Genomic DNA, 16,197 nt, shown 5'->3' with positions numbered 1-16,197 from the left:
AGTCAAGAAAGCTAATAAATAATTAAGCCTGCATTGATTATAAAAATCTCTGAATTGACCGCAATTGTCCGACGTGTTGGGTAATTATGGTCGCCTCTTGGATAACCACGGTCAGCTTTCGGGGGTAACTACGGTCACCTTTGGGGTAATGCCGGCCGGTTGCTAGCAGCCAGGGTTCGGCGGGCTATATTTTGATAGGAGGCCAAAAAATCTTGTATCGGTAAAAAATAAGATTGTTAGACATAAAATAGATAGAAATTAGTTTTTTTTTATTTTTAACTATGCGCTTACCTATAACTATTATAAATAATAGGACTTTTTTTTAATACTGTTTTACTTAAACATTTTATTATATAGGTAACAGTATATCTCTCAAACAAAAAAACGCAAAATAAGTTAAATGCTTTCAACTTTGTACTATAACTTTTTTTTACATCTTTTACAATATCATTAGTTTGTCTCTTTGGCTTCTTTTTCCCTTCTTCTTTCACCTGTTCTTTCAGCTCTTTTTCTTTCGGTTTTTTCGACCTTCCTCTCTGCCTTTTTTTAATCGGTTCTTTTTTTTTCATTATCCTTTTTTCTTTGTTCCGTTTTCGATTCCCTTTTGGATACACCTGCAATTTTTCTTCTTTAATTATTTTCTTCTGCTTTTTTTTACTTTTAATTTTTTTCTCATGGGGGAACTGGTGATGATTATTGATTGCTGTTCCTTCCGAGCAGCTCTTTTCGGTACAGAATTCTGTGGTGGCACATTTTCTTTCGGCAACAGGCAGAATGCAATGTCGCTCATGTTCGGCAGCGGAAAAACAATAGGTTCAACAATCGGCGATGTTCTCTCGGTGTTTAGCAGCGTCATGGTGCTCGTCGATGCACAATTAAATAAATTTTCTCTTCACCAGCTGTGCTCGTCGATACATGACCGTATAAAATTTCTTTTCCGCCAAGACCAAAATTTCTCGAAGTTTCGTCACATGAATCCACAAGCAACATTAGAAGCTCGTCGATATTGAATGCTGCATCTGTGATAATCGATGGTGATATCAAGGTATCATCGTCGTGAGTAGTAAGTGGGTAGGTATGGGGCGTCAAAACAAACCCCCTCCACCGACCCCTCCGGCGCCAGAGGCGTGGCCAGACGGTCTGCCCACGTGACCTCGGAGCGCTCTGATTGGCTGCCGCGTGAGGGGTGGGGGTAAAATGGAGCGATTTGATTGAATACCCCATACCTACCCAGCGTTCTGATTAGATACCCCATACCTACCCAGCGTCTGATTGGCCCTCCCTCTCCTGAGGTATCTAGTGTCTAGTGATTTTTTTGGGGGGGACTGCACGTGGTGGAAAACTATGAGACAAAAATGGCGGATTCAAATGAAGCGTTTTGATTGGATACTCCATACTTACCCAGCGTCTGATTGGTTCTTCCGCCTAAGGTGTCTAGTGCCTAGTGACTTTTTTTGGGACTGCACGTGGTGGACGACTACAAAACAAAAATGTCGGATTCAAAATAGTAACTAAATGGTGCGTTTTGATTGGATACCCCATACCTACCCAGCGTCTGATTGGCTCTCCCGTCTAAAGTGTCCAGCGTCTTTTCGGGTCTGCACGTGGCGGACGACGCTGAAGTCACGCGGTAAAATAGCGGAAGAGCCGGCCAGCGCCATTTTGGTGGGAGCACGTGGTAGACGACGCTAAGCTCGAAAAAGGATATGATGCTAAGATGGCAAAAACGGAAAGTGGAATTTTTAAGAGCGTTTTGCCTCGAGGGGAGGGGGAAACAGAAACGGACAGGTTCGCTTTGTGACATGACGCAATCCAACCCTTTTTTGTATCAAAGGATTTTTATGATTTATGATGGTGTTCTTTAAGAACTTGGGTCTGGACAGAAACGACCAGGCTTGTATCGAGACGAGACGCAATCCAACCCTTTTTTTGTAACAAAGAGTTTTTATGATTTATGACGGGGTTGTTTTTAGGACTTGGGCCTAGACAAAGAGTTTTCGAAATAAACAAATACGCTTGGTTTCTAAGATTTGCTCATGTATTACTTATTTCCTGCGGAAACGAGATTGTAAAACAGGAACGGACAGGTTCGCTTTATGACGTGATGCAACATTTCGTTTTAAATAAAAGTTTTTATTATTGAGCGCATTCGAAAAATTTACGATTTAAAACTTTGACCAATCCTGAAAAAATAAAAGAAAAAGGAATTTGTTGCGGAGAACGTGAGGATTGAAGAAAAATAGAAAAATGTAGAAGTTACAAAAAAATGTTTATTACTACAAATTCTTCTTCATAGGAAAAAATACAATTTTGTCGCTTATAAAGTAAGACTGTAGATAAATTGTTAAACAATAATGTTATAAAATTTACAATCTGCGATTCGACAAAATTATACGACAGATTTTGGTAAACGCAGCAAACAAAGTTCTATCATTACTCTATTAAAATACGTATCGAGGAAAGTTAAATCGGTTATTTGCGTACGTACATTAAGCTCGATGTCGAAGTAATTTCCTCTGAGAGTTAATTTCACAATATCCTCATCTATATAACTTTTAGGAAGATTTAACTCTATTTCCTTGCGCAATTGTTAACATTATCGGCCACTGATTTTAAATGTAATAAATGTGCATCGATACATTTCGCAATATTTTTCAGTCCGAGAAATGTAGGCTTCTGCATCACAATTGCTACAGCGTATGTTTTTCGTTTCTTTGTCGGTGGACAATTTTCCTCGCTTGTTCGTTAATCCGTCCTGGCAGAAGTATCTTTCTCGTTTTCCTTGTACGCCAGCAATATGGATCTTGCTCCGTAGGCCGCCAAAGTAAAATTGACGGAGATATTGTTAATGGAAATAGAATTCGGCTTCAATTTGCTTTCTCTATTTAAATATTCGCTTACGAGTCCCATGTTCTCTTGAAACTGCTGCCACGATTTCTCGTCGAAATAAACGCCGTCCGCACAGTTGCCGGTTAATTTGACCATCGGCACGAAAACTCCCTCCGATGTTGCTTGCAAACCCACGTTAATTCTCTTCGTATGGGAGCTGTTGAGTCCATATGTTGTCATTGTCAATAGCAGCATATGTAATTGCTCGTTTCTTCCCTCGAAGTTACGTCCCTTATCGGAAATCCCTTTATCAGGCATATCGCAAGTGAACATCCGCTTCTTAGAATTATTAGCGTCTTCTCTGTGACTAGCCATTGTTTTTATTTCTTCGTAATATCGGCTGACACACACACACACACACACACACACACACACACTAATCGAAAAGTCAGATGAGAGAGATATACTTTTTCACTGGCGAACTTGTCGCTTTGAACGTTGGGACTCGAATGATTCTGGCTTCGTAACGTTAGTCAAAACGTTAATTTTGTCTGCAACGTTCTAGAAAAATTAGTCTGCGCGCGCAGATAAAAAATTAGAAATCTTTAGATTTTTCTAGACTTTTCTAGATCTTTTAGTTTTAACTATAAATTCTGAAATATAGGTAGTTTATAGGGAGTTAAGAGAATTTGTTAATAAAATGAACGGTTAAAAATTTTATACAAAAAGCGTAATGGTTAAAAAATTTTTAAATTTTAAATAAAAATATTTCTAAAAAATAAAGGAAAAACAAAAATCTATTTGAGCTCTTTTTATCTTTCAAATCATTTAATAAAGAATTCTTTGTATGTCCTTAGATAAAAGAATATAATTTTGTGAACAATAGACGGAAAAGGGTTTATGGCATAGGATAACCTTTCTCCGAAAACTTTTTTCTTCCGCCGGAAAGAGAGGGTGGAGAGAAAGTGAGCGGGAAATATTCGAATTTGTTAACCAAGACCTTAGACAATTTTTGTCACGCCATTATTCTAGAAGTTTTTGGCTTTTTACACTGGAAGCAATAAATCAATCTCAGTTGCGATAATAAAACCGTTTAGTTACATGTTGGAATAAAGCATTACTAGAAAGTTTTAATAAGGAATTCTTTGTAAGGCCTTAAATAAAAGAATATGGTTTTGTGAACAAAACGGAAAAAGGTTTATGGCAAAAAAAAATAACTTTTCTCCAAAAACCTTTCACCCTTTCGCCGGTAATGGAGAGTGGGAAGAAAATGGGCGGGAAAGCCTTGAATTTGGTAATCAATGGGATAGCTAGAAAATTTTTGTCACGCCATTATCTAGAAGTTTTAAAAATATTTTCAACTATAAATAGTCTGTAATACTATATCTGAGCGTTAGTCCTTACTTGTCCGGTCGTACTGGAGTCGTCTTGCAACGCTCTTATAGTTAGTCAGACAAGTGAAGTGTCGCAAAAATGTTTCTCCGCGCAATTTTAGTCGATTTTTTCAAAGTGAGTTGCAATTTAAGCAATCGCTTAAATGAGCAACGTAAGTTTGTAGAAGCAGTGACAAACGACGAAGAGGCGAATTACCGTCTTTTCTTACGTTTCGCGGATGGGTGCTCCAGTACCCTGTTATCCGTTATGGATGAACTGGGTTACTGTAAGAGAAATCAAAGATTGGTGAACATCATTTCCAACATTTTATCATTGCATGAGGGTTTTGATTACGAAGAAGAAGACGCAGGAAGAGGGCATATTGCGAGATTTATGCGTCGTAACGGCGGAATAGGTAAGTGTTAAAAATAAAAATTGCACTTTAAAATTTTAATATAACAGAGTTTATTATTAAAATTTAAATTAATTTAATAGTAGAGAACCGTATTGTCGCTGTCCAACCGGTTCGACGAGGACAGAGACGTCGAGCGGAAGAAAACATTGCTGAGGAGGCAGTACCAGCACGTAAGTTAGAAATAATAAAATTAATTAATCATTAAAAAACAAATATTATAAATATTAAATTTTATAGGAAGAGCTAGAATCGTGGCACCACCACCCGCAAACAACATCCCCGTCATCGATTTATCTTCCGGTAAGAGACTATAATAATAACGCGTAAAAGCTAACACTTGCAATATTTGTATAATAAAACAAATATAATTTATACTGTTTTAGATGACGATGAAGAAGAAGAGGAGGTGGAAAAAGAAAAAGCAGATCAAGAAGCGGAGGTGAGAATTGTGGGCTCACCCGATTCGGTCATATTTAATACGCCGCGTGGTAAGTTTTTAAAAAATAAGTTAAGATAAAAATTTAGCAGCGAATAAAAAAAATAACGAAATGTTACATTTTACCAGGAAGGGAAGTAGAAGAAGAAGAAGAACAAGGATCGGAATCTGATGATGATGTTTCGACGATTGATGGGGTGATCGACCGAATATTGTTGGAAGACGACGACGACGACGACGACGACGACGACGACGACGACGACGACGACGACGAGGAGGAAGAGGAAGAGGAAGAAGAAGAGGAAGAGGAAGAAGCAGAACATGAACAAGAACAAGAAGTTCGAAACGCAGAAGAGTCGCAGGAGGTGATGAACGAGGCGGAGGAGGAGGAGGAGGAGGAGGAGGAAGGGGAGAAGAGTGATGATAATATCGATAATATTGACCATGATATTATTAGTGAAACCGATGACAACGACGACGATGACGATGACGACGACGACGAGAGATACGCACCCAGGAATTATGAAGGTAATAATATTTGTCTATTATAATTTTAATTCCGTAATTTTTTTTTGTTTTAATCACACAAGTAATTATTTCTGATTAGATGTTTCTTACTCGCCGGTTTGATCCTTGTCTCCGGAAAATTAGTAAGAGACAAACATTAAAAAAAAAAGAACGTTTGACCTACGCCAGTGATAAAAGCAACTAAAGGTGAGTTACCTTAGTATGCTCTATCGCGGTCGTGAAAAAAATTTTAACTCTTTAAACGTAATATAAATCAATATTGTACGATACTAAGTTTTTTTTTATTTTTTAGTACAGTCGGGTGGAGGTGGTGCGGATCGTCCTACCGCTGCTGTTGCTCCGAACACTGACGATGATGATGATACACAAACGCAGAGTGCTAGCGAGGAGGAGGGGTGGAATACTGTTGCTGCCGACGCTGACGGATCTCAATCGCAGAGAGACGATGAGGTGAAGGAGGAGGAAAATACCCCCGTGGAGAGGGAGCAAGAGGAACATCAGGAGCAGGCACGTCAGCAGGATCACCATCAGCAGCAGCAGCAGCAGCAGCAGCAACAACATTACCAGGTCGGTCAATTTAATTATATAGATTTAGTGGCAGAAAACGCGCGACAATTTAGAAATTTCCGAATACTCGGTAGGGAGGCTAGTTTTAGAGTACGTCCGATACCCGAAAGCGAGGATACCGTGCGTTGGTTAGAAAACGCGTTCCGCGAGATTCACGCGTACGCGTTACGTTCGACTGGTCCAGGAGATTACGTCGGCTTATCGTTCGAGTCGGCGGAACTAACGCACGGTCCGGCGGGGCTATCGTTTCGCCCAGCACGAGATTTAACACCCGATAATATATGAGATCTCGTGAGTTCAATCGCGCAAAGTAACGGGGAAATTGATATCGCCAAAATTTCGACGTGCGCGTTTTCAGCGTTGCAATGCCGGTAGGTCGTGGGGGTGCGACAAACAGGATAACAGCCATCACTAAGCGGTCAATTTTAGATCTCGGTAATCGAGATAATTTGTGCCTACCTTGTTCCCTCGTGTTGGCACGAATTTATCGCAAGCGCGGAAATCTACGTACGGGAGTGTTGCACGACAGATGAAATACCGTAAGATGCCGGACTTCCGCGCTTCAGCGTGAATTAGCGTTGGAGCTGGTGAGGAACGCCGGTGTTACGATACCCGAAAACGGGTGCGGAATTCCGGAGATTACACGTTTTCAACATTTTCTCGCGAATGAAAATATAGCAATAATCGTATATAATTCCAATAATTTTGGTAGAGGCGAAAATCCTTTGTACGACGGTGCCGAATTACTCGCCTCGTTAGAACGCGAGCCTACGTGCTGTTTAAATATCATGTTTTACGAGCGTTTGCGCCATTACAATCCGATTTTTAATTTGAATGCCGCCGCCGGTACTCAAAAAAAATTTTGCGTGTCGTGCAACACTGCGTATCGTAAAAACAGAGGACATCGCTGTTCGAAAAAATGTCCGCGCTGTTACGCTACACCTTCGTGGGAGAATTCCGAAGTAGAAATTGTCAAGTGCGCGGCGTGTAATCGTGCGTTTTTCGGAAACTCGTGTTTCGAATGTCATTTCGCGCAAAAATCTTACGACGGTAAATCGCTCGCGAGCTTCTGCATTTCCGTGAAGATTTGCGATAATTCGTCAAGAGAAGTTCGCGACACGAATGCGGCGTTTCATATTGCAAGACGTGTTGTTCGTTGCAATCCGCTAATCATTTATGTTTTATGCGGCCTCTTCGACGTAATGCCGACGTAAACGACGACCCGGGCGAGGATACAAGTACTACGCTAGCACGGGGGGGAGAAGCATCGCTTGGAAACGAAAATGACGGTGTGACTGCAACGACCAAGCGTGATACCAAAAAAGAACGCGTCGCATTCGTGTTCTATGATTTCGAAACGCGTCAAGACGAGACGCTCAAAGGTACGGATAACGTCAAAGTTCACGTACCGACTCTCTGCGTCGCGCAACAGATTTGCGAAGCGTGCGCCGCGCGCGCGATAGACGACATGTCGGAGCGATGCCGTTGGTGTGGAGTGCGCGAGTTTGTATTTCGGCGCGATTCTGTAAAAGAGTTCGTCGATTTTGTAACGCAAACGACAAAATGTAAAAAAGAAAATTATTTACATCGCGCATAATGTGAAAGCGTTCGATGCGCAATTTATTCTAAAGTATTTAGTCGAAAATACGGAAAAGACTGAAGAACCACAAATAATTTTAAACGGAACAAAAATTGTCGTGATGACGGTCGGACATACAAAATTTATCAATAGCTTAAATTATATGCCTATGAAATTATCCAAATTACCTAAAGCTTTCGGGCTGCAAGATACATTGGATAAAGGTATTTTTCCACATTTGTTTAACACCCGCGAAAATCAAGATTATATCGGTCCGATACCCGACACACGATATTTTTCTCCCGAGCAAATGAAACCGAAAGAACGCGAACACTTTCTTTCGTGGCACGCAAAGATGACGCGTAACAAACTTTATTTTTAATTTTTAAAGTGAAATTATTAAATATTGCCGTAACGACGTAGATATTCTTCGACGCGCGTGCATGGCTTTCAGAAAAATTTTTTTGGAATGCGGGAACGTGTGTCCGTTCGAAGAATGCACGAATATTGCTTTTACGTGTATGAGAGTTTTTCGCAAAAACTTTCTGCGCAAGGAGGAAATAGGAATCATTCCGGCGGGAAGATACAGATTCGCCGATAATCACTCGCGTAAAGCTCTACAGTGGCTGGTGTGGATGAAGCACGAGCTCGGACATCCCATAATTCACGCAGGGCGAGGGCGCGAGCATAAAATCGACGGCACGCGCGTTGATGGATATTACGAGACGCCGACTAATAACGACGACGACGACGACAACGAGACGCGACGTTACGTACTACAATTTCACGGTTGCTTTTGGCACGGATGTCCCACATGTTTTCAAGTGAATCGCGATAGAAAGCCTTCGACCGCGAATCGCCAGGACACAATCGACGCGCGCTACGAACGAACACTCGCGATGACATGTCGTCTCCGAAGGAGGGGGTACCTCGTGTCGGAGATGTGAGAGTGCGATTTTGACCGTGAGTTGCGAGAAAATCAGGCGATGAAAGATTATGTAGAAAATCACCCATTGTTGAAACACGCACCTCTCGATCCTCGCGACGCATTTTACGGAGGACGCACGGGAAACATTGCCACCCGACGCGAAATTTGGGGTACGGAGAAAATACGTTACGTGGACGTATGCTCTATGTATGCCTACGTATTGAAAACCGGTGCTTTTCCGATCGGTCACCCGATATTTTTATCGGTGAAGAATGCCGAGCGATAATCGGAACTGCACCGAATTATAATTTTGATTCGATCGAAGGACTCATCCGATGCCGAGTACTTCCACCGCGCGATCTTTTTCACCCGGTACTCCCATATCGCGTACGCGGAAAATTATTGTTCGCGTTATGCCGTAGCTGCTGTGAAACGTTCTCGCAGGCCGCGTGCACTCACGATAATCCCGCCGATCGTGAATTCGAGGGTACTTGGGTATCCGTCGAATTGCGCAAAGCCGTCGAGAAGGGATATCGCGTGACAAATGTGAGCAAAATATGGCAATATAAAGTTGCGCGATATGACCCCGTTACTCGGCAGGGTTTGTTCGCCGAATACATAAATACATTTTTGAAATTAAAACAAGAAGCTAGTGGGTGGCCGAGCAATTGTCATGATGACGAGGCGAAAAAACGATACCTGCGAGAATACGCGGAAACCGAGAATGTTGTTCTCGATAAGGACAACATCGTGCAAAATCCTGGCCTGCGCTCGGTCGCGAAACTCTGTTTAAATTCTTTCTGGGGGAAACTCGGCCAGCGAACCAATCTGCTTCAGACCGAGGTCGTGAAATCTTGTTTGCGTTTCATGACTTTGCTCACGAGTCCCGAGCACGAGATAATCAACATATTACCCGTCAACGACGAGGTGATATATGCTTTGTGGCGGCTACGAGAAGAGGCCGTCGTGGCTTCTTCATTGACAAATTTCGTGATCGCGGCGTACACAACGGCACAAGCGCGCTTAAAATTATACGAATATTTGGAAGCATTAGATAGACGCGTTTTATACTACGATACCGACTCTTGTATATATGTAAGTACAGGCGATCCGAACGAGTACGAACCGCGTACCGGTAACTTCCTCGGCGACATGACGGACGAACTCGAGAGCTACGGCAACGGCAGCTATATCGAGAAGATCGTGTCGGGCGGGCCGAAATTCTACGCTTATATTGTTTATACACCGGACGGACGTACTGTAGAGTCGTGTAAAGTAAAAGGTATTACTTTAAATTATAGGAATTCTATAGCTGTAAATTTCAATAGTATTAAAAACTTAATAATACAAAGAGAGAGAGAGGGTAGAGATGAGAAAGAGGGAGGAACGTCGTCGGCGGCAGGGACGGTGATAAATCTACGTTTTAGTGCAATTCGCCGCACCGCGTTTCATGAAATTGTAAGTAACTTGCGAAGAAATGAAAACGTGCGCACCGGTATTGGTAAAACGTAGATTTATCAATAATTGTTATTCATTTCCGTACGGTTACGTGGAGTGAATAACTTTTTCTCCTTCTTCTTTATTTTTAAGTTAGGCTAACACGTCTTCTGCCACTTTAGGGTAACAAAAAAATGTTCTTGTATTATAATGTAAATAGTTTTTTAATTTTGTAAAAATAGTTGTAAAAGTGCGTAAAAGGATTTTTGTACATATGTAACTAAAAAAATATAATGTAGTAATATGTAAATATATTCTGTGTGTGTGTGATTAAATATAAAATTTCTTGAAATTTGTGATTTCTTTCCTCAGAAAATCTCTGAAAAAATAAAATATTTTCACATTTAAAACGTAAATAGTTGCTGTATCATATATATATTTGTCCCCTTCTTTTCCCTCCGCGCTTATTTTTTCTCTCTCACTTCTCCGCTCGGAGCATCGCGTACAAGCTCGTCGATCGCAATACTCTCGCTGCGGAATTGTAATAAGCTAAGACGGGTGAATAAGCTTATGTCCACCGCGGCGCGCGAATCAGTTGATCAACGGCCGCGGTGATGTTCGCTCACGCGAGCGTTTACGGAGGTACGCTGGTGCGCGCGTTTGGGCTGCCGCCGCCGCCGACGCCGCCGTTGATTACCTTATCCCCTCTCCTCCCTCCGCTCTTTTCCTCCTCAAATTATTCTTTTTAAAGTCACGCGCGGAATTCGAGTCAATCATTTTGCAAAATGGACGTGCGCTGGAAACATCCCTGGACGTCGATCGTGTGCACACTCACCGGTTGCGGGAAGACGATCTTCGTGAAAACTTTTCTCCGACAACTATCTCACATGTCCGACGTGCGTTTCAAGAGAGTTTTGTTTTATTACGCCGAGTGACAGGAAGCTTATCGTCAATTACAATACGACGCGCGCAAGGAAGCAACGGTGAAGAAAAATATAATTGAATTTCGCGAGGGATTGCCACGTCCGGACGATTATTTCGCCGATCCGCTTTCCCCTAAATTGATGATAATCGACGATCTTATGAGAGAATCATCATCGAGCGACGCGATCGTAGATCTCTTTACCAAAGGCAGTCATCATAAGAATCTTAGCGTAATTCTCATCTCGCAAAATCTTTTTCATCAGGGACGCGGGCAACGCGATATATCGCTCAATGCAAATTACATCGTGGTTTTCAAGAATCCTCGCGATCGTGCGCAAATTCGTCATTTAGCGCGTCAAGTCTTTCCCAACGATCCAAAGTTTCTAGAAAAGGCGTACTACGACGCCACGTCGAAACCGCACGGGTATCTACTGCTCGATTTGAAACAATCAACTCCGGACGAATATCGATTTCAAACGTGTATCTTTCCCGACGATACGGCACATTTCGTCTACGAACCGCGTAGATCATTTTCCAAGGCTACGTATAAAAGACGCGCACTAGCGCACACGCTGGTCAGTCGTGTAATTTTCTCGCGATGAAAAAGAAAGAAAATATCGCAAAATCAGACAAAGCGACGAAAAACGCCAGACGCTCGATCGGAAAGAAAAATATCTGTCTTCTCGAGGCGTTGCTGTATTTAAACAAAAATCAACGCGCGACCTTCTTACGGACCGCTGACGATAAATTAATACGGTGTATCAGCGAATGCGTTTTCAACACGCTCAAAGGTAACGTTCCGCTCGAACGACGTGAAAAAAAAAAGATTAAGCAAACACAAAGCAACGCTGCGTCGCATCGCGTCAAAAGACAATAATTTGAAGGCTAAAAGAAAGCTATTGGTACAACAAGGTGGATTCTTACCTTATATTATCGGTCCTATATTAGCCGCCTTACTGTCGCGAATTATCGGCGGTAGAGATTAAAACGCGCATTATGGAAAGAGTAAAAAAGATGGTTTTGATCACCGCGTTTGCCGTCGTCGGTAGCAAACAAACGATGGAAAATAGCAAAAATTCGGAGAAGGCCAATATTTCCGTGCGTACACCGGGAACACCTCTATTGCGACTCGATGCGGAGATGAGTCTCATTCTTAATTCACCCTTACCACTCGACGTCAGGGATAAATGAAAAAAATATAAAGAGGCTTTTTGGCGATATCTTCATTTTGTACGTGTAGCGCAAAAGCGAAATCGGGACGCGCGCAACGATAAAGGGGACAAAAATGCGGACAACGATATTCGTCGTGACGACATCAACGACGTCGACGACGACTACGAAACGACGACAACGCGCGATCTCGAATCGGCTTCACACTCTAGCGGTATTATGGCGAAAAGTGATGTCGCGGCCGCCGCCACTGCTGCTGCTGCTGCTGCTGCTGCTGCTACCGTCACGGCAAACGAGCGTAATATGTCGAAAAGCACTAAAAAAATACTGGATAGCGTACTAAAAACTTATAGCGCAAATGCTCGCTTATTGTTAAAGTATTTGTTCAATAAAGCAGTTCCAAGTAGAATTAGCTAGAACGAAGATGGAGTCGTCACTATAGACGGCAGCGTTATAAAAGATTCGCATATCGACGACCTGATAAACGAGGTTATGCGCGAAAAAAAAACCGTGAAAGCAACGGGGAGACTTCAGTTTGCACGATTACTTTACGTCTTAAACGTCCCCTCGATACTAGTGAGAAATAAGGAATTATTATCCGCTAGTTCTTCTTCGAATATCGCGACTTTGCGACCTTTCAGGAGTTCCACACCGTCGGATGAGAAACCGAAAAGTACTGTTGATTCGCAGCAGGCGAAGAAAAGACGCTTACTCGATTGGAGTAAACAGAAATGACGGAACTTGAAAAATTCTACTACGATCCGCGACATTACGCGGGCTATTCGGCAACGGATAATCTGACGCGCGCCGCTAAACCGAATTTCTCCCGTAACAAAGTCACGCGTTGGCTTACAACGCAAAACGCTTACACGTTGCATCGTCCATCGCGCAAAAATTTTCCACGGTTGCATTACAACGTGTCGAATATCGACGATCTGTGGGGGGCCGATTTGATCGAGCTCCGAAATCTCAAAAGTTACAACGACGTATATTCGTATGTTCTGGTGATTATAGACGTGCTTAGTAAATATGTCTGGGTAGAACCGCTACGAGACAAAATGAGTGAGCACGTGACGACGGCTTTCCATCGCGTGCTCTCGAAAAGCGACGGGCGCGTACCGGTATACTTACAAACGGATAAAGGTAAAGAATTTATCGGACGTCCGTTGCAAAAGTTTCTGGAAGAAAACGACATTCGTTTTGGCGTGGCCCGTAATCCGGATATCAAAGCTGCCGTCGTCGAGCGCTTCAACAGAACGTTGAAGGAGCGAATGTGGCACTATTTTACGCATAAAAATACGCGGCGCTACGTCGATGTTTTGCAAGATATCATAAGCGCTTACAATCACACCCGTCATTCCTCCATCAGAATGCAACCGGCTGTCGTTACGAGAGAAAACGCTCGTGTAGCGCGCGAAAATATAGTTTGACGATGGAGAAAGAGCGAAAAGATGAAACGCGCGCGAAAAGCTAAATACAGCGTCGGAGAATTCGTTCGCGTCAGTAGAGCAAAAGCTACCTTCGAGAAAGGATACGAGGCGAGGTGGAGTGAAGAGATATTTTGAATTCACCGCGTTCTTGAGTGGCGAAAACCACGCGTGTACGAACTGAGCGATTTAGCGGATGAGGTTATAGACGGTATTTTTTATGAACAGGAATTAGCTAGAGTTGAGAAAAACTTGCGGGAAGAAAAGTTTATCGTCGATCGCGTAATAAAGACCAGGGGACGCGGCGCTAATAAACAAGTGTTAGTTAGCTGGTGCGGTTATCCCAGCAAGTTCGACACTTGGATCCCCGCTTCGAATTTAACTTCTCTTCCTCAAGATGAGGGACGATCACTTTCTCATGGTTCTTCCGAGCAATAGCAGTATGCGCTATTTTCCGGAAAATAGAACCTCGTCATTCGTTACAGAATTACCTCAAACTGTTCACTTACACGGCGAATGGAAAGTCGCGCTTAGCGAGATTCAATTTCCAAGTACTCTTTCACACTTGCGCTATCAAGAAAATGAAATCTACTTCTTCGATACTAAACCGGGGGAGAAAGAAGCACAAGTGGCGAAGAAAGGCACAATATGGTACGATCTTTACAAAAATACCAGAGAACTTATCGATTAATGAAGCATGCAAACAAGCTGACTCGCACTTTTATTTGGATCAACATGAACAGACTGGAGGAAAAATCTTCATCAACATTACCTGTAACGCAAGCGAATGCGATCTAATACATTATATGAGCGTTTCCGATACTCTTCTACAAATACTCGGTTTAGGTCATGCTCTTCTCAATAATCCCGTATACTATGGCTAATTATATGCCAGGCGCAACACAATTTATCCTATTTCCAAAAAAACCGTTAACTGCAAATTATATTAAACTTGGATTTTTTAACGAAAGTAAAGGTGTACGCAAAACAGCTTTCTATAGTCGTGAACCTTGTAGTTTGCAGCGCGGTATTCCAGATAAAATGTTCGTTTATTGCAATATTTGCGAGCCTTATGTAACAGATGACGTACAAACTCCTCTTTTCCGAATAGTGCCGGTCGAGACATACCGCTATAATCACGTGGAGGCTTACGGAACAAATCAGGTGAAACATTTCTTTCTGCTGCATTATATTTCATTACGCAAAACAAATTTCCGCATGATTGAAATAGATATAAAAGATCAACTCGGAAAAAATATATCATTCGAATCCGGGACGCTGACGGTGACATTGCACTTTAGACGTTTCCAGTAAGACCGCGGTGGAGTGTCGTCGTCGAAAAGAATAAAAATTAGTTTCAGTACAATGGACTACGAATATTACGATTCACACTACCAGAGTGGACAAGGCGGAGAAATTCCAAGAGTTTTCGTCGGAGCACCCTATCAACGAGGTCATGGAATCGGTAGTTTTCTCGGCGGATTATTCAGAAAGGTACTGCCTTTCCTGAGTAGAGGCGCGCGAGCGGTCGGTAAAGAAACTTTACGCGCGGGTATCAATGTGATAAAAGATGTCGACAATAATACACCGTTGAAGGAGGCGCTCAAAACTTGCCTCAAGGAATCGATTGAAAATCTTAAAAGAAAAGCACAGGAGAAAATAAGCAGCATGATGAAGGGATCGGGGTATAAAGTAACCGCAAAAAATTCAGCGTTTCAGTTTCCCCTCGGCATCCACGACAGTCGCGTCGCAGTTCGTAAACGTTGTTGTCCTCAAACGGACAAAAGGAAATCGTCATCAAAAAGCAAGAGGAAGAGAATAACGATCAAAAAATCATCGAAGAAGAAGAAGACTCGTGCTGTAAACAGAAAGTCATCTACCACCACTGCGAGACAACGTGGTCGTCGAGTTAGCGTCAAGAAACGCAGCGTATCCGACATATTCTCTTAATCGTCGCGTGCGCACACACGAACCAAGAATTCAAGGAATAGAGAAGGAGGATAAGCATGTCTTTTCTCCACACACATTCAAACGAGTGTTTAAAAAGTGAACTCGATTTCTTCACATTGCCGCCCACTCAAACTAGTATCGAGAGTTCGCAATGGATCTATTACAAGCCCATAACCTCCCTCGGGGACGACGCGCCTATAGAATTCGTCATACTCGGTCACGGGGAAGACTACCTGGACCTCACTCACACCATGTTGAGTCTTCGCATACGCGTAGAAACTTGTCCCCTAGCAGGCGGTGGTGGCGACAGCCAATCAAGTACACCAGACGGAAGCGCGTTCAAAGTAAGCCCTGTAAATCATTTACTGCATTCCATGTTCAATTAAATCGACGTGTATTTCAATCAATAGCTCGTCTTACCCCCAAACAACGCTTACGCGTACCGCGCATACATAGAGGCGTTGTTAAATTATTCTTCACCCGCAAAAACTTCCCATCTGACCTCTTGTCTGTGGGACATGGATACCCCAGGACTCATGGACGCACTCGTAGATTCAGAAACACCAAATCCGGCTCTCACGCGCTAGATCTCATAGGTCATCTTCATTGCGACGTTTTCAATCAGGATAAATT

At 42.6% G+C, this 16,197-nt stretch overlaps 2 protein-coding genes and 2 pseudogenes across 2 annotated transcripts; 3 read left to right on the top strand and 1 right to left on the bottom strand.

Annotated features, from left to right (window-relative positions):
- Positions 1-1,631: 1,631 nt before the first annotated feature.
- Positions 1,632-4,692, bottom strand: LOC143902765 (uncharacterized; annotated as a pseudogene).
- A 1,197-nt stretch (positions 4,693-5,889) lies between these two features.
- LOC143902764 (uncharacterized) lies at positions 5,890-10,459 on the top strand. The gene has a single exon (XM_077415935.1). It carries the CDS (start codon positions 8,855-8,857, stop codon positions 10,166-10,168), a length of 1,314 nt encoding a protein of 437 aa, XP_077272061.1. The 5' UTR covers positions 5,890-8,854; the 3' UTR covers positions 10,169-10,459.
- A 381-nt stretch (positions 10,460-10,840) lies between these two features.
- Positions 10,841-12,208, top strand: LOC143902784 (uncharacterized; annotated as a pseudogene).
- A 3,412-nt stretch (positions 12,209-15,620) lies between these two features.
- LOC143902782 (uncharacterized) lies at positions 15,621-16,151 on the top strand. Its single transcript, XM_077415961.1, has 2 exons — positions 15,621-15,908; positions 15,975-16,151. The coding sequence occupies exons 1-2, from the start codon at positions 15,621-15,623 to the stop codon at positions 16,149-16,151; spliced, it is 465 nt and encodes a 154-aa protein (XP_077272087.1).
- The last annotated feature ends 46 nt before the right edge of the window (positions 16,152-16,197 follow it).

The sequence above is a fragment of the Temnothorax americanus genome, unplaced genomic scaffold (assembly GCF_048541705.1).
Source record: "Temnothorax americanus isolate GAGA-0224 unplaced genomic scaffold, ASM4854170v1 Scaffold40, whole genome shotgun sequence".
NCBI lineage: Eukaryota > Metazoa > Arthropoda > Insecta > Hymenoptera > Formicidae > Temnothorax > Temnothorax americanus.
This window is presented reverse-complemented; position numbering and strand designations above follow the sequence as displayed.